This window comes from Hyla sarda, chromosome 1, assembly GCF_029499605.1.
Source record: "Hyla sarda isolate aHylSar1 chromosome 1, aHylSar1.hap1, whole genome shotgun sequence".
Lineage (NCBI taxonomy): Eukaryota > Metazoa > Chordata > Amphibia > Anura > Hylidae > Hyla > Hyla sarda.
In genome coordinates this window covers 607,245,338-607,267,000 of record NC_079189.1, presented here as the reverse complement: position 1 = coordinate 607,267,000, position 21,663 = coordinate 607,245,338, and the positions used below count along the sequence as shown (strand labels likewise).

The 21,663-nt window shown below is 30.1% G+C and overlaps 2 protein-coding genes across 2 annotated transcripts in view; one reads left to right on the top strand and one right to left on the bottom strand.

Annotated features, from left to right (window-relative positions):
• The window catches only part of LOC130297303 (uncharacterized), a 194,104-nt gene extending 182,978 nt beyond the window's left edge, over nt 1-11,126 (bottom strand). The window contains exon 1 of the mRNA XM_056549619.1: nt 10,059-11,126. Within this exon, the coding sequence (XP_056405594.1) occupies nt 10,221-11,063 (843 nt within the window). The 5' untranslated portion in view covers nt 11,064-11,126 and the 3' untranslated portion in view covers nt 10,059-10,220. The remainder of the gene's footprint in view (nt 1-10,058) is intronic.
• LOC130298752 (uncharacterized) overlaps nt 1-21,663 on the top strand; it is a 72,809-nt gene that overhangs the window by 30,892 nt on the left and 20,254 nt on the right. The window contains exon 4 of the mRNA XM_056551367.1: nt 5,104-6,575. Coding sequence (XP_056407342.1) covers nt 5,104-6,575 — 1,472 coding nt within the window. The remainder of the gene's footprint in view (nt 1-5,103; nt 6,576-21,663) is intronic.

The window sequence follows — 21,663 nt, the reverse complement described above, 5'->3', positions numbered from 1 at the left end:
ATGGTGCCAGAACAGCAAAAAAGAAAACCCCATATGTGGATATAAATTGCTCTGCGGGCGAACTACAATGCTCAGAAGAGGAGCGCCAATTGAGCATTTGGTGAGAGAATTTGGTTGGAATAGAAGTCGGGGGCCATGTGCGGTTACAAAGCCCCCCCCGTGGTACCAGAACAGTGGACTCTCCCCACATGTGACCCCATTTTGTAAACTACAACCCTCACAGAATTTTTTATAAGGGGTGCAGTGAGTATTTACACCACACTGGCGTTTGACAGATCTTTGAAACAGTGGGCTGTGAAATTGAAAAATTAAATTTTTCATTTTCACAGACCACTGTACCAAAAATCTGTGGGGTGTAAATGCTCACTGTACCCCAAGTTACATTACATGAGAGTTGTAGTTTCCAAAATGGGGTCGGGTCACGTGGGGGGGGGGGTGGGGTCCACTGTTCTGGCCCTATGGGGGCTTTGTAAACACACATGGCCTTCAATTTCAGACACATTCTCTCTCCAAAATCCCAATGGCGCTCCTTCTCTTCTGAGCATTGTAGTTAGCCCGCAGAGCACTTTACATCCACATATGGGGTTACAAATTTTGGGGGGATTTTTCCTATTCTCCCTTGAAAAATGTAGGGTAAGACCAGCATTTTATAATTTTTTTATTTTTTTTTATTTTTTCATTTTCACATCCAACTTTAACGAAAATTTGTCAAACACCTGTGGGGTGTTAAGGCTCACTATACCCGTTGTTACATTGCGTGAGGGGTGTAGTTTCCAAAATGGTATCACACTTGGGAATTTATTGTTTTGCGTTTATGTCAGAACCGCTGTAAAATCAGCGCCCCCTGTGCAAATCACCAATTTAGGCTTCAAATGTATATAGTGCGCTCTCACTCCTGAGCCTTGTTGTGCGTCCGCAGAACATTTTACGCCCACGTATTGGGTATTTCCGTATTTAGGAGAAATTGCTTTACAAATTTTGGGGGTCTTTTTTTCCTTTTACCACTTGTGAAAATTAAAAGTATGGGGCAACACCAGCATGTTAGTGTAAAAAAAAATTTTTTTTACACTAACAGGCTGGTGTAGCCCCCAACTTTACCTTTTCATAAGGGGTAAAAGAAGAAAAAGCCCCCCAAAATGTGTAACACAATTTCTCCCGAGTACAGTTTAGGGCTCCAAAGCAAGAGAGCGCCATGCGCATTTGAGGCCTAAATTGGGGATTTGAATCCGCCACAAAAATACCCCACGGCAAATACCCCTAGATCAGTACTTCTATTCCGGGTCAAGGAGAATCCTTTAACCCATCAGTGTGCGGCTATAGGACGACCAGGAAATATATGGATGTAGATTATAGTTAGGATATGGACATGAAATATACATATTGGATAGAAGGACTGCTTCATATGTCCCACCCTCCCTGAAGAGTCCCCATTTGTCCTACTTGTTACAGAAACATCCCAGCTCAGCACTGTAAATGATTTCACCCTGACTGTGCTCCGCTCCAACCCAGGATATTTATTACATATATTAGTAACTAGCAGGGGTGCACAGGGGCCCTGGGAGCTAAGAACAAGGCAGCATTATTCCAGGCAGCATTATTCCGGGCAGTGTTTCCTTCTAAGCTCCTCCCCCTGTGACCTACACCGGCTCTGCTTTTCTCCTGTTCTGTGCAGCAGTCGGGTCAGTGAGGGGAGGGAAGAGGAGGGCGCACATCACTGGGAGAAGATACTGAGTTGTATTCCTCTCTTGATCTTTATGACCTATGGCAGTTCTCTTAACAATGTAGCTGACCATTCCTACCCCAACAGCTGCCCTGTCTGGGGCAGTGATCTGGAGTGCTTTAACACATTTTCCGGCCATTTTCACTGCAGCCCAAGCCCTTTGCTAGGGTCCATGACTGACATGATTCTGCTCCCGATAGAGGCATCCTATGGCAGACTGTACCAAGAGAGCACAGATCTAATGGATCAATGTAATATAATGTACTGCATTCATTTGTATGAGCATTCAAATAATTGCTTATACAAGTCTCCTAGGGGGACTAAAAACTGTGTAAAATAAACATTTTCAAAAGTTGTTTTTAAAACTATACATCAAGTCCCGTCAGAGTAAACAAAAAAAAATGTAAACAAAAATAAACTTATTTGGTAACATCATGTGTAATTATCCGAGCTATGAACTACTGTATATACTCGAGTATAAGCCGACCCGAATATAAGCCGAGGCCCCTAATTTCACCCCAAAAACCCAGGAAAAGTTATTGACTCGACTATAAGCCTAGGGTGGGAAATACATCATCCCCCCTGTCATCATTAACACCCTCATCATAATAACCCTGTCATCATCCCCCATTCTCCATCACCACCTGTCATCATCCCACCCCCCCATTCATCATCACTGCTAGTCATCATCCCACACCCCCCCACCTTCATCATCCCCTTGTTATCATCCCACACACCCCTTCATCATCCCCTTGTCATCATCACCACATGTCATCAGCCCACCCGCCCCCCCTTCATCATCACCACATGTCATCATCCCCCCCCCCCCTTCATCATCACCGCTTGTCAATGTCTGATTTAACAGTGGTCTTCAACCTGCGGACCTCCAGATGTCCGGGCTTGCTGGGAGTTGCAGTTTTCAAACATCTGGAAGTCCGCAGGTTGAAGACCACTGCGGCCTTCGACATCATCCAGCCCCCCTCCCCCCCCCCCCCCTTTAGTTTTGTACTCACCTCCGCTCGGCGGGACGTTAGGGTGCGCTGGTCCGGGCCATCTGTGCTGCAGGGACAGTCCGGAGGGATAGTCATTCCAGGCTGTCAATCTTCACCGGGGGGGGGGGGCCTCTTCTCCACGCTTCAGGCCCGGAATAGAGACATTGCCTTGACGATGACGACGCACAGGGACGTTGCTCATGAACGTCCCTGTGCGTCGTCGTCAATGCAACGTGACTATTCCGGGGCCGGCCCCGAAGTTGGGGGGGCTGGATTATGTCGAAGGCCGCAGTGGTCTTCAACCTGCGGACCTCCAGATGTTTCAAAACTACAACTCCCAGCAAGCCCGGACAGCCGATGGCTGCCCGGGCTTGCTGGGAGTTGTAGTTTTCAAACATCTGGAGGTCCGCAGGTTGAAGATAGCATGAAAAATCATGCTGAAAAACTCGGCTTATACTCGAGTATATACGGTATAACTTTTAATTATGCAACATAGAGAATGGTATCAATGTAAAATAGATACATAGAGAATGGTATAAACGTAAAACAGATACAAAACAGAACAGTGTCTTTTTTGGTCACATTATAGCCCAGAGAAAATAGAATAAAATGTGAACAAATAGGCATAAATACTACAGATCATGATGCAAAAAATTTGTTCTAACACAGCTCCATAAACCAGAAACAAAAAAAGTTTAGAATGTGGTTATATAAAGCAATTTTGTTCTTTATGTTTGTTATATTTAAAAGTAGGTCACCAAAAGTAAAACAATGGCTCACGTATAATGTGGCCACCCAATAACTACCACCAAACAATAGACCACACAATACCAAAAACTGATGATCAATTGACTTTATTAAACATATATTTAAAATGACAGACAATATTAAAAATGGATGTTAGGAAAAGCAGAAATCGGAATAGAAAAATGAGGGGTATACTCAAAATAATATCCATATGCGGTCAGGGAACACAGATAGATCCATATGCGGTCGGGGAACACAGATAGATCCATATGCGGTCAGGGAACACAGATAGATCCATATGCGGTCAGGGAACACAGATATATCCATATGCGGTCAGGGAACACAGATATATCCATATGCGGTCAGGGAACACAGATAGATCCATATGCGGTCGGGGAACACAGATATATCCATATGCGGTCGGGGAACACAGATATATCCATATGCGGTCAGGGAACACAGATAGATCCATATGCGGTCGGGGAACACAGATAGATCCATATGCGGTCGGGGAACACAGATAGATCCATATGCGGTCGGGGAACACAGATAGATCCATATGCGGTCGGGGAACACAGATAGATCCATATGCGGTCGGGGAACACAGATAGATCCATATGCGGTCGGGGAACACAGATAGATCCATATGCCCTCAGGGAACACAGATAGATCCATATGCCCTCAGGGAACACAGATAGATCCATGTGCCCTCAGGGAACACAGATAGATCCATGTGCCCTCAGGGAACACAGATAGATCCATGTGCCCTCAGGGAACACAGATAGATCCATGTGCCCTCAGGGAACACAGATCCATGTGCCCTCAGGGAACACAGATAGATCCATGTGCGGTCAGGGAACACAGATAGATCCATGTGCGGTCAGGGAACACAGATAGATCCATGTGCGGTCAGGGAACACAGATAGATCCATATGCGGTCAGGGAACACAGATAGATCCATATGCGGTCAGGGAACACAGATAGATCCATATGCGGTCAGGGAACACAGATAGATCCATATGCGGTCAGGGAACACAGATAGATCCATGTGCCCTCAGGGAACACAGATAGATCCATGTGCCCTCAGGGAACACAGATAGATCCATATGCGGTCAGGGAACACAGATAGATCCATATGCGGTCAGGGAACACAGATAGATCCATATGCGGTCAGGGAACACAGATAGATCCATATGCGGTCAGGGAACACAGATAGATCCATATGCGGTCAGGGAACACAGATAGATCCATATGCGGTCAGGGAACACAGATAGATCCATATGCGGTCAGGGAACACAGATATGACAGTAAATAGAGTAGTGTATATCATAAATGAATAGCTGCAGGAATGCCAGCTCAATGTGAAAACACTATTAACCAAACATGAATGGAATAAAAAGTACAAAAGTATATAGCAGACTGTGCACCCTGTAGCAAGATACCTCACCTCAAGCCCCGAACACGCGTTTTCGCCCTTGGCATCGTCAGGGGGCACTGGACAGTGAAACTGACATGGGCTTCGTTTTCACCCATGTCAATTTCACTGTCCAGTAAAAGGCATAAAATGATACCAAATTTGCAAAATGTAATTCTTGTCTATTTTAAGGTTATTATTAAAAATAAAATCTGTTTCATCCTTGGCAGATAACTGTACCAGGAGATCAGAGGAGAATCTTATATCTTCAGATTATAAAGCAGATAATGATATCACACAAGATACATATGGAGAACATTCCATTATCCCAGATACATCCTCAGCCCTTCACAGCCAAGATCTCTCATCTGATCCTTTAAAAACAGCCCTATCATCTGATGTATCACAGCAAAATATGAGGAAGCCATTTTCGTGTGCTGAATGTGGGAAATGTATTACTCAGAAATCAGATCTTGTTAAACATCAAAGAATTCACTCAGGAGAGAAGCCATTTTCATGTTCAGAATGTGGAAAATGTTTTTCTTATAAATCAAATCTTATTCAACATCAAAAAAATCACACAGGAGAGAAGCCATTTTCATGTTCACAATGTGGGAAATGTTTTACTGTGAAACGATCTCTTGTTAAACATCAAATAATTCACTCAGGAGAGAAGCCATTTTCATGTTCAGAATGTGGAAAATGTTTTTCTTATAAATCAAATCTTATTCAACATCAAAAAAATCACACAGGAGAGAAGCCATTTTCATGTTCAGAATGTGAAAAAAGTTTTTCTTATGAATCAAAACTTATTCAACATCAAAAAATTCACACAGGGGAAAGGCCATTTTCATGTTCAGAATGTGGGAGATGTTTTATTCATAAATATGAGCTTGTTAAACATAAAAGAACTCATACAGGAGAGAAGCCATTTTCATGTTCAGAATGTGGAAAATGTTTTGCTTATGAAACAAAACTTATTCAACATCAAAAAATTCACACAGGAGAGAAGCCATTTTCATGTTCAGAATGTGGGAGATGTTTTATTCAGAAATATGATCTTTTTAAGCATAAAAGAACTCATACAGGAGAGAAGCCATTTTCATGTTCAGAATGTGGAAAATGTTTTTCTAATCAATCAAATCTTATTCAACATCAAAAAATTCACACAGGAGAGAAGCCATTTTCATGTTCAGAATGTGGAAAATGTTTTACTTCTAAATCACTTCTTCTTATACATCAAAAATGTCACATAGGAGAGAAGACCTTTTTCTGTTCAAAATGTGGGAAATGTTTTACTGACAAATCAAATCTTGTTCAGCATCAGAAAATTCATACAGGAGAGAAGCCATTTTCATGTTCAGAATGTGAAAAAAGTTTTTCTTATGAATCAAAACTTATTCAACATCAAAAAATTCACACAGGGGAGAAGCGATTTTCATGTTCACAATGTGAAAAAGGTTTTTATCAGAAATCAGATCTTGTTAGACATCAAAGAACTCACACAGGCGAGAAACCATTTTCCTGTTTAGAATGTGGGAAATGTTTTACTCTAAAATCACATCTTGTTCAACATCAAAAAATTCACACAGGAGAGAAGCGATTTTTGTGTCAGGAATGTGGTAAATATTTTGCTCAGAAATCAGAACTTAATAGACATCTAAGAATTCACACAGGAAAGAAGACAATTCAGAGCAATAAATGATGCAGATAAGACATCTATATATTAACCATGTACATAGGATATCTGACATTTATACATATATCATATACTGCATCTCCAAACTTGTTCCCAATTGTTAATAAAAGTTTTCTTTTAGAACGTAGTCACCGATCCAGCGATGTCATCACTATAGTTTACATGGTAGGAAAAGAGTGTGATATATGGTTGTGATATTCACTGCTCCTCATGGAGAAGACCCAACAGGCATAATCCATGGGGAGCTGCTACTGGAGACCCAAACACCTCAGAGAGAAGGGACTTATTCCAGTGATGAAGAATTCCAGGACATGACCAGATTAGAGACACAAAATCACTTCTATCTTCTGGCTTCTAGGACATTATTCTGATGGAAGAACTTTACACATTATATAAAGTCCTATAGGTGTTGGGTACCTGGGAGTGAGAAAAAAGGAGACCAAAGGGGGGCGCCACAAACAATAGATGGATATAAGAGAGACAAGCACAGTCCTTAGGCTGTATTCGCCCTTAGGTAGTGGCCGCTTACCACGAGCGAATAGGAAATTCGCATGTAGACCCAACAAGTGGGTTGCCAAGATGTGGTGAGCCAGCTGCTAAGCCCGGGTCCCAAGAGGAGGAGTGAACCAATCCCGACAAGAATGAAGCAGAGAGGAAAAAACGACCCTTGAAGTGGCGCTGCTGGTGCGATGAAAAGCAATTTCCAAGCCAGAGGTATTGTCAAAATACTGGAATGGTTTATTTGGAGTGAAAAACAATAAAATTACAGAGATGACGCGTTTTCGGGGGAGCCACCCCCCTTCCTCAGATCAGTCTGGTAACAGTGTGTTCATACAGGGTTTAAATACACTACAATTGGAAATTGCTTTTCATCGCAGCAGCAGCGCCACTTCAAGGGTGGTTTTTTCCTCTCTGCTTCATATAGGTGTTGGGGAACATTTATAGACAATTGTTGGCCCCGGCTGTCATGGCGTACCATAGAAGATGAATGAATATCGCTCCATAGTGTATAATATCCAAGACAGAATAAATACAATGAGGGAGATATATCAAAACCTGTCCAGAGGAAAAGTAGCTGAGTTGCCCATAGCAACCAATCAGATCGCTTCTTTCATTATTGAAAAGGCCTCTGAAAAATGTAAGAAGAGATCTGATTGGTTGCTATGGGCCACTCAGCAACTTTCCCTCTGGACAGATTTTGAGAAATCTCCCCCAACATCTCTTACCACAGGTCGTTCTGCACCGTACACCACAATGGCGAGATTGTCAGCGTCCCTTGAGAAAGTCCATCAAGCAGACGAAACGTACGTTGGAGCGGGGGGTGACAGGACCCTACTATGGGCAAGTGTAACAGCGCATGGTATACGGTACACTAACTGTACAAGGAGTGGTACATGTTCAGTCAGCACTGTTAGGCTGCACAGTAGTGGAGGATAAGGCCCGGGCCCCCTATAGGCCCATTATATGAAGTCAGACCTACATATCACTTCTTACTCTATATTTAAGTTTTCACTGTTTAGTAATAGTATATTACAAGTGTAACCTGTCCCATCTTCTTTTTGGATTAAATAGTCTAAATATCTACCTCACTTTGTATTACTTTATGACGTTTTTTCACATGTATTTGGTGTTAATAGATTGATTAATAAAATATAATTATCAGTAGCAATTGCTCTAGTCCTTTTCTGTGTGTAAAATGGTGAGATTGTGTTTGGATGTAACAAGGGCCCTTCTGCAGCATTTCTGCCCCAGATAATAGGAAAACAAAGAACTGTACTTCATAAGACAACAGCGCTGACCGAACCCTCACAGTAGGATATACTTCTCTATTACACCATCATGCGACGTGTTTTCCACCTTAAAGGGGTACTCCGGTGGAAAACTGTTTTTTTTATTGTTTCTTTCAAATGAACTGGTGCCAGAAAGTTAAACAGATTTGTAAATTAATTCTATTTAAAAATATTAATCCTTCCAGTACTTTGACAGTTCCTGAAGTGGACAGAGGTGTCAGCAGAGAGCACTGTGGTCAAACTGGAAAGACCTACACAACTATCACAGATCTGGATTGTCTGTACATTGTATGTTGAGTCTGGTTTCAACTTACGATGGTCCAGAAAATACCATTGTATGTTGAAACTATTGTATGTTGAGGCCATTGTAAGTTGAGGGATCACTGTAATATGTCCACCTGAAAAGGGAAATAGTGTCCACCTGTAATGTAAATGGAAATGTCCACCTAAATGAAATATATCCACCTATAAAGTAAAGTAAATAGATCTACTGAGAAGACTCCAAATCTTGTAATTCTCACCACTGAGGTGGGACACCAGGGAAATCACTGTCTATGTCAGTGTTTCCCAAGCAGGGAGCCTCCAGCTGTTGCAAAACTACAACTCCCAGCATGCCCGGACAGCCAACGGCTGTCCGGGCATGCTTGGAGTTGTAGTTTTGCAACAGCTGGGGGCACCCTGCTTGGGAAACACTGGTCTATGTAGAGGACAGGAGCTTCTTCAGGGTCCTGTACAGTAAACAGTGTCCTAAAAAAGTAACATGGAGCCGCCCTCACCTGGTGTCCAAAGGAGCAGCTAACCCTGGTACAGGTAAAGTGTACAGAACATGTAATACCTCCCTGTACTGTAGGGGGCGCTACCAGACACCAGTCAGTGCATGCACTTCAGTAATACAGGTAAAGAGTACAGAACATGTAATACCTCCCCGTACTGTAGGGGGCGCTACCAGACACCAGTCAGTGCATACACTTCAGTAATACAGGTAAAGAGTACAGAACATATAATACCTCCCTGTACTGTTGGGGGCGCTACCAGACACCAGTCAGTGCATACACTTCAGTAATACAAGTAAAGAGTTCAGAACATGTAATACCTCCCTGTACTGTTGGGGGCGCTACCAGACACCAGCCAGTGCATACACTTCAGTAATACAGGTAAAGAGTATAGAACATGTAATACCTCCCTGTACTGTAGGGGGCGCTATCAGACACCAGTCAGTGCATACACTTCAGTAATACAGGTAAACAGTACAGAACATGTAATACCTCCCTGTACTGTAGGGGGCGCTACTAGACACCAGCCAGTGCATACACTTCAGTAATACAGGTAAAGAGTATAGAACATGTAATACCTCCCTGTACTGTAGGGGGCGCTACCAGACACCAGTCAGTGCATACGCTTCAGTAATACAGGTAAGAGTACAGAACATGTAATACCTCCCTGTACTGTAGGGGGCGCTACCAGACACCAGTCAGTGCATACACTTCAGTAATACAGGTAAAGAGTACAGAACATGTAATACCTCCCCGTACTGTAGGGGGCGCTACCAGACACCAGTCAGTGCATACGCTTCAGTAATACAGGTAAGAGTACAGAACATGTGATACCTCCGTGTACTGTAGGGGGCGCTACCAGACACCAGTCAGTGCATATGCTTCAGTAATACAGGTAAAGAGTAGTACGGAACATGTAATACCTCTCTATACTGTAGGGGGCGCTACCAGACACCAGTCAGTGCATATGCTTCAGTAATACAGGTGTTTTACCAGTGAATGCCCATTCTGATTGGTCGATTCTTCCGGCCATTGACAGGTATCACAGATCTGGATTGTCTGTACATTGTATGTTGAGTCTGGTTTCAACTTACGATGGTCCAGATTTTTCCCCATTCCAATGGGAAAGGATGTCTAGCTGAAGTTCTCTTGTCCTGTACTGGGTCCACCTTACTGCTGGGATTGCTGCTGTCATGAGACCTAGGACCGACATGGCTTCTCTGAAAGGAGCGTGGGATAGATTTAGTACCTTCTCTTGAAGCAATGGCTGTTTCGCTGGAGGCAGGTTTGACATTTGAGAAGATGACTTCAGGGATATTCCCAAAAACTGACAGGTCCTGGAGGGAACAAGACAGGATTTTTTTAGGTTCAGGTTCCAACATAGGAATTTGAGGATTGAACTTACAGACTGTATCTGTTAGATAAGCAGATCTTCTGAACTCGCCACAATAAGAAAGTCGTCGAGATATGGGACTATGAGAATGTCCTTTATTCTGATAAAGGCAACTGTCTCCACCATCACCTTTGTAAACACTCGGGGTGCTTGAGATACCCCGAAAGGTAGAGCTGAATATTGAAGGTGGACCCAATTCCCTTCTAAGAATACTGCTACTCTGAGGATGGGAGGAATGGATTGGGATGTGATAGTAAGCATCCTCTAAATCGATTGATTCCATCACACAGTTTGGGAATAGAAGACTGATAGTCAATTTGATTGATTCAATGCAGAATTTTTTGTAGGATAGGAACTTGTTCAGGGCCTTGAGATTGATTTTAACCCTGAATGCTCCCGAGGGTTTTTTCACTAAAAAGAGGGGAGAGTAAAATCCCTGCTTTTCTTCTGATTGGGGAACTGGAACAAGAACCTTCTTTTGCAAGAGGGACTTGACCTCTAGACACATTGCCGATTGTTTCAGTGAATCAGTCATCACTCCAGTAGGGAGGTACCTGTCCGGGGGAATTGCATTGACCTCCAGGAAGAGTCCCGAGGAGATGGCATTTAGGACCCATACTATAATACATGTATATACTATAATACATGTATATACTATAATACTATAATACATGTATATACTATAATACTATAATACATGTATATACTATAATACTATAATACATGTATATGCTATAATACTATAATACATGTATATACTATAATACTATAATACATGTATATACTATAATACTATAACACATGTATATACTATAATACTATAATACATGTATATACTATAATACTATAATACATGTATATACTATAATACTATAATACATGTATATGCTATAATACTATAATACATGTATATACTATAATACTATAATACATGTATACACTATAATACTATAATACATGTATATACTATAATACTATAATACATGTATATACTATAATACTATAATACATGTATACACTATAATACTATAATACATGTATATACTATAATACTATAATACATGTATATACTATAATACTATAATACATGTATATACTATAATACTATAATACATGTATATACTATAATACTATAATACATGTATATACTATAATACTATAATACATGTATATACTATAATACTATAATACATGTATATACTATAATACATGTATATACTATAATCCTATAATACATGTATATACTATAATACTATAATACATGTATATACTATAATACTATAATACATGTATATACTATAATACATGTATATACTATAATACATGTATATACTATAATACTATAATACATGTATATACTATAATACTATAATACATGTATATACTATAATACTATAATACATGTATACACTATAATACTATAATACATGTATATACTATAATACTATAATACATGTATATACTATAATACATGTATATACTATAATACTATAATACATCTATATACTATAATACTATAATACATGTATATACTATAATACTATAATACATGTATATACTATAATACTATAATACATGTATATACTATAATACTATAATACATGTATATGCTATAATACTATAATACATGTATATACTATAATACTATAATACATGTATATACTATAATACTATAACACATGTATATACTATAATACTATAATACATGTATATACTATAATACTATAATACATGTATATACTATAATACTATAATACATGTATATGCTATAATACTATAATACATGTATATACTATAATACTATAATACATGTATATACTATAATACTATAATACATGTATATACTATAATACTATAATACATGTATACACTATAATACTATAATACATGTATATACTATAATACTATAATACATGTATATACTATAATACTATAATACATGTATACACTATAATACTATAATACATGTATATACTATAATACTATAATACATGTATATACTATAATACTATAATACATGTATATACTATAATACTATAATACATGTATATACTATAATACTATAATACATGTATATACTATAATACTATAATACATGTATATACTATAATACTATAATACATGTATATACTATAATACATGTATATACTATAATCCTATAATACATGTATATACTATAATACTATAATACATGTATATACTATAATACTATAATACATGTATATACTATAATACATGTATATACTATAATACATGTATATACTATAATACTATAATACATGTATATACTATAATACTATAATACATGTATATACTATAATACTATAATACATGTATATACTATAATACTATAATACATGTATACACTATAATACTATAATACATGTATATACTATAATACTATAATACATGTATATACTATAATACTATAATACATGTATATACTATAATACTATAATACATGTATATACTATAATACTATAATACATGTATATACTATAATACTATAATACATGTCTATACTATAATACTATAATACATGTATATACTATAATACATGTATATACTATAATACTATTATACATGTATATACTATAATACTATAATACATGTCTATACTATAATACTATAATACATGTATATACTATAATACTATAATACATGTATATACTATAATACTATAATACATGTATATACTATAATACTATAATACATGTATATGCTATAATACTATAATACATGTATATGCTATAATACTATAATACATGTATATACTATAATACTATAATACATGTATATACTATAATACTATAATACATGTATATACTATAATACTATAATACTATAATACATGTCTATACTATAATACTATAATACATGTATATACTATAATACATGTATATACTATAATACTATAATACATGTATATACTATAATACTATAATACATGTATATACTATAATACTATAATACATGTATATACTATAATACTATAATACATGTATATACTATAATACTATAATACATGTATATACTATAATACTAGAATAAATGTATATACTATAATACTAGAATACATGTATATACTATAATACTAGAATACATGTATATACTATAATACTAGAATACATGTATATACTATAATACTAGAATACATGTATATACTATAATACATGTATATACTATAATACTACAATACATGTATATACTATAATACTATAATACATGTATATACTAGAATACATGTATATACTATAATACTAGAATACATGTATATACTATAATACTAGAATACATGTATATACTATAATACTATAATACATGTATATACTATAAAACTATAATACAGGTATATACTATAATACTAGAATACAGGTATATACTATAATACTAGAATACATGTATATACTATAATACTATAATACATGTATATACTATAATACTATAATACATGTATATACTATAATACATGTATATACTATAATACTATAATACATGTATATACTATAATACTATAATACATGTATACACTATAATACTATAATACATGTATACACTATAATACTATAATACATGTATATACTATAATACTATAATACATGTATATACTATAATACTAGAATACATGTATATACTATAATACTATAATACATGTATATACTATAATACATGTATATACTATAATACTATAATACATGTATACACTATAATACTATAATACATGTATATACTATAATACATGTATATACTATAATACTATAATACATGTATATACTATAATACTATAATACATGTATATACTATAATACTATAATACATGTATACACTATAATACTATAATACATGTATATACTATAATACTATAATACATGTATATACTATAATACTATAATACATGTATATACTATAATACTATAATACATGTATATACTATAATACTATAATACATGTATATACTATAATACTATAATACTATAATACATGTCTATACTATAATACTATAATACATGTATATACTATAATACATGTATATACTATAATACTATAATACATGTATATACTATAATACTATAATACATGTATATACTATAATACTATAATACATGTCTATACTATAATACTATAATACATGTATATACTATAATACTATAATACATGTATATACTATAATACTATAATACATGTATATACTATAATACTATAATACATGTATATACTATAATACTATAATACATGTATATACTATAATACATGTATATACTATAATACATGTATATACTATAATACTATAATACATGTATATACTATAATACTATAATACATGTATATACTATAATACATGTATATACTATAATACTATAATACATGTATATACTATAATACTATAATACTATAATACATGTCTATACTATAATACTATAATACATGTATATACTATAATACTATAATACATGTATATACTATAATACTATAATACATGTCTATACTATAATACTATAATACATGTATATACTATAATACTATAATACATGTATATACTATAATACTATAATACATGTATATACTATAATACTATAATACATGTATATACTATAATACTATAATACATGTATATACTATAATACTATAATACATGTATATACTATAATACTAGAATACATGTATATACTATAATACTAGAATACATGTATATACTATAATACTATAATACATGTATATACTATAATACTATAATAAATGTATATACTATAATACTAGAATACATGTATATACTATAATACTAGAATACATGTATATACTATAATACTATAATACATGTATATACTATAATACTAGAATACATGTATATACTATAATACTAGAATACATGTATATACTATAATACATGTATATACTATAATACTAGAATACATGTATATACTATAATACTATAATACATGTATATACTATAATACTATAATACATGTATATACTATAATACTATAATACATGTATATACTATAATACTAGAATACATGTATATACTATAATACTAGAATACATGTATATACTATAATACTAGAATACATGTATATACTATAATACTATAATACATGTATATACTATAAAACTATAATACAGGTATATACTATAATACTAGAATACAGGTATATACTATAATACTAGAATACATGTATATACTATAATACTATAATACATGTATATACTATAATACATGTATATACTATAATACATGTATATACTATAATACTATAATACATGTATATACTATAATACTATAATACATGTATATACTATAATACTATAATACATGTATACACTATAATACTATAATACATGTATATACTATAATACTATAATACATGTATATACTATAATACTAGAATACATGTATATACTATAATACTATAATACATGTATATACTATAATACATGTATATACTATAATACATGTATATACTATAATACTATAATACATGTATATACTATAATACTACAATACATGTATATACTATAATACTATAATACATGTATAACTATAATACTATAATACATGTATATACTATAATACTATAATACATGTATATACTATAATACTATAATACATGTATATACTATAATACTATAATACATGTATATACTATAATACTATAATACATGTATATACTATAATACTATAATACTATAATACATGTCTATACTATAATACTATAATACATGTATATACTATAATACATGTATATACTATAATACTATAATACATGTATATACTATAATACATGTATATACTATAATACTATAATACATGTATATACTATAATACTACAATACATGTATATACTATAATACTATAATACATGTCTATACTATAATACTATAATACATGTATATACTATAATACTATAATACATGTATATACTATAATACTATAATACATGTATATACTATAATACTATAATACATGTATATTAATATAATACATGTATATACTATAATACTATAATACATGTATATACTATAATACTATAATACATGTACATACTATAATACTATAATACATGTATATACTATAATACATGTATATACTATAATACTATAATACATGTATATACTATAATACTATAATACATGTATATACTATAATACTAGAATACATGTATATACTATAATACTATAATACATGTATATACTATAATACTATAATACATGTATATACTATAATACTAGAATACATGTATATACTATAATACTAGAATACATGTATATACTATAATACTAGAATACATGTATATACTATAATACTAGAATACATGTATATACTATAATACTATAATACATGTATATACTATAATACATGTATATACTATAATACTATAATACATGTATATACTATAATACTATAATACATGTATATACTATAATACTATAATACATGTATACACTATAATACTATAATACATGTATATACTATAATACTATAATACATGTATATACTATAATACTAGAATACATGTATATACTATAATACTATAATACATGTATATACTATAATACATGTATATACTATAATACATGTATATACTATAATACTATAATACATGTATATACTATAATACTATAATACATGTATATACTATAATACTATAATACATGTATACACTATAATACTATAATACATGTATATACTATAATACTATAATACATGTATATACTATAATACTATAATACATGTATATACTATAATACTATAATACATGTATATACTATAATACTATAATACATGTATATACTATAATACTATAATACTATAATACATGTCTATACTATAATACTATAATACATGTATATACTATAATACATGTATATACTATAATACTATAATACATGTATACACTATAATACTATAATACATGTATATACTATAATACTATAATACATGTCTATACTATAATACTATAATACATGTATATACTATAATACTATAATACATGTATATACTATAATACTATAATACATGTATATACTATAATACTATAATACATGTATATACTATAATACTATAATACATGTATATACCATAATACTATAATACATGTATATACTATAATACATCTATATACTATAATACTATAATACATGTATATACTATAATACTATAATACATGTATATACTATAATACTATAATACATGTATATACTATAATACTATAATACATGTATATACCATAATACTATAATACATGTATATACTATAATACTATAATACATGTATATACTATAATACTATAATACATGTATATACTATAATACTATAATACATGTATATACTATAATACTATAATACATGTATATACTATAATACTATAATACATGTATATGCTATAATACTATAATACATGTATATACTATAATACTATAATACATGTATACACTATAATACTATAATACATGTATATACTATAATACTATAATACATGTATATACTATAATACTATAATACATGTATATACTATAATACTATAATACATGTATATACTATAATACTATAATACATGTATATACTATAATACTATAATACATGTATATACTATAATACTATAATACATGTATATACTATAATACATGTATATACTATAATACTATAATACATGTATATACTATAATACTATAATACATGTATATACTATAATACTATAATACATGTATATACTATAATACATGTATATACTATAATACATGTATATACTATAATACTATAATACATGTATATACTATAATACTATAATACATGTATATACTATAATACTATAATACATGTATATACTATAATACTATAATACATGTATACACTATAATACTATAATACATGTATATACTATAATACTATAATACATGTATATACTATAATACTATAATACATGTATATACTATAATACTATAATACATGTATATACTATAATACTATAATACATGTATATACTATAATACTATAATACATGTATATACTATAATACTATAATACATGTATATACTATAATACTATAATACATGTATATACTATAATACTATAATACATGTATATACTATAATACTATAATACATGTATATGCTATAATACTATAATACATGTATATGCTATAATACTATAATACATGTATATACTATAATACTATAATACATGTATATACTATAATACTATAATACATGTATATACTATAATACTATAATACATGTCTATACTATAATACTATAATACATGTATATACTATAATACATGTATATACTATAATACTATAATACATGTCTATACTATAATACTATAATACATGTATATACTATAATACTATAATACATGTATATACTATAATACTATAATACATGTATATACTATAATACTATAATACATGTATATACTATAATACTATAATACATGTATATGCTATAATACTATAATACATGTATATACTATAATACTATAATACATGTATATACTATAATACTATAATACATGTATATACTATAATACTATAATACATGTATATACTATAATACTATAATACATGTATATACTATAATACTATAATACATGTATATACTATAATACTATAATACATGTATATACTATAATACTATAATACATGTATATACTATAATACTATAATACATGTATATACTATAATACTATAATACATGTATATACTATAATACTATAATACATGTATATACTATAATACTATAATACATGTATATACTATAATACTAGAATACATGTATATACTATAATACTAGAATACATGTATATACTATAATACTAGAATACATGTATATACTATAATACTAGAATACATGTATATACTATAATACTAGAATACATGTATATACTATAATACATGTATATACTATAATACTACAATACATGTATATACTATAATACTATAATACATGTATATACTATAATACATGTATATACTATAATACTAGAATACATGTATATACTATAATACTAGAATACATGTATATACTATAATACTATAATACATGTATATACTATAATACTATAATACATGTATATACTATAATACTAGAATACATGTATATACTATAATACTAGAATACATGTATATACTATAATACTATAATACATGTATATACTATAATACTATAATACATGTATATACTATAATACATGTATATACTATAAATACTATAATACATGTATATACTATAATACTATAATACATGTATATACTATAATACTATAATACATGTATACACTATAATACTATAATACATGTATATACTATAATACTATAATACATGTATATACTATAATACTATAATACATGTATATACTATAATACTATAATACATGTATATACTATAATACTATAATACATGTATATACTATAATACTATAATACATGTATATACTATAATACTATAATACATGTATATACTATAATACATGTATATACTATAATACTATAATACATGTATATACTATAATACTATAATACATGTATATACTATAATACTATAATACATGTATATACTATAATACTATAATACTATAATACATGTATATACTATAATACTATAATACATGTATATACTATAATACTATAATACATGTATATACTATAATACTATAATACATGTATATACTATAATACTATAATACATGTATATACTATAATACTATAATACATGTATATACTATAATACTATAATACATGTATATACTATAATACTATAATACATGTATATACTATAATACTATAATACATGTATATACTATAATACTATAATACATGTATATACTATAATACTATAATACATGTATATACTATAATACTATAATACATGTATATACTATAATACATGTATATACTATAATACTATAATACATGTATATACTATAATACTATAATACATGTATATACTATAATACATGTATATACTATAATACTATAATACATGTACTAAATACTATAATACTATAATACATGTATATACTATAATACTATAATACATGTATATACTATAATACTATAATACATGTATATACTATAATACTATAATACATGTATATACTATAATACTATAATACATGTATATACTATAATACTATAATACATGTATATACTATAATACTATAATACATGTATATACTATAATACTATAATACATGTATATACTATAATACTATAATACATGTATATACTATAATACTATAATACATGTATATACTATAATACTATAATACATGTATATACTATAATACTATAATACATGTATATACTATAATACTATAATACATGTATATACTATAATACTATAATGTAAATACATGTATATACTATAATACATGTATATACTATAATACTAGAATACATGTATATACTATAATACTATAATACATGTATATACTATAATACTATAATACATGTATATACTATAATACTATAATACATGTATATACTATAATACTATAATACATGTATATACTATAATACTATAATACATGTATATACTATAATACTATAATACATGTATATACTATAATACTATAATACATGTATATACTATAATACTATAATACATGTATACTATAATACAGTATACTATATACTATAATACATGTATATACTATAATACTATAATACATGTATATACTATAATACTATAATACATGTATACTATAATACTATAATACATGTATATACTATAATACTATAATACATGTATATACTATAATACTATAATACATGTATATACTATAATACTATAATACATGTATATACTATAATACTATAATACATGTATATACTATAATACATGTATATACTATAATACATGTATATACTATAATACTATAATACATGTATATACTATAATACTACAATACATGTATATACTATAATACTATAATACATGTATATACTATAATACTATAATACATGTATATACTATAATACTATAATACATGTATATACTATAATACTATAATACATGTATATACTATAATACTATAATACATGTATATACTATAATACTATAATACATGTATATACTACTATAATACTATAATACATGTATACTATAATACTATAATACATGTATATACTATAATA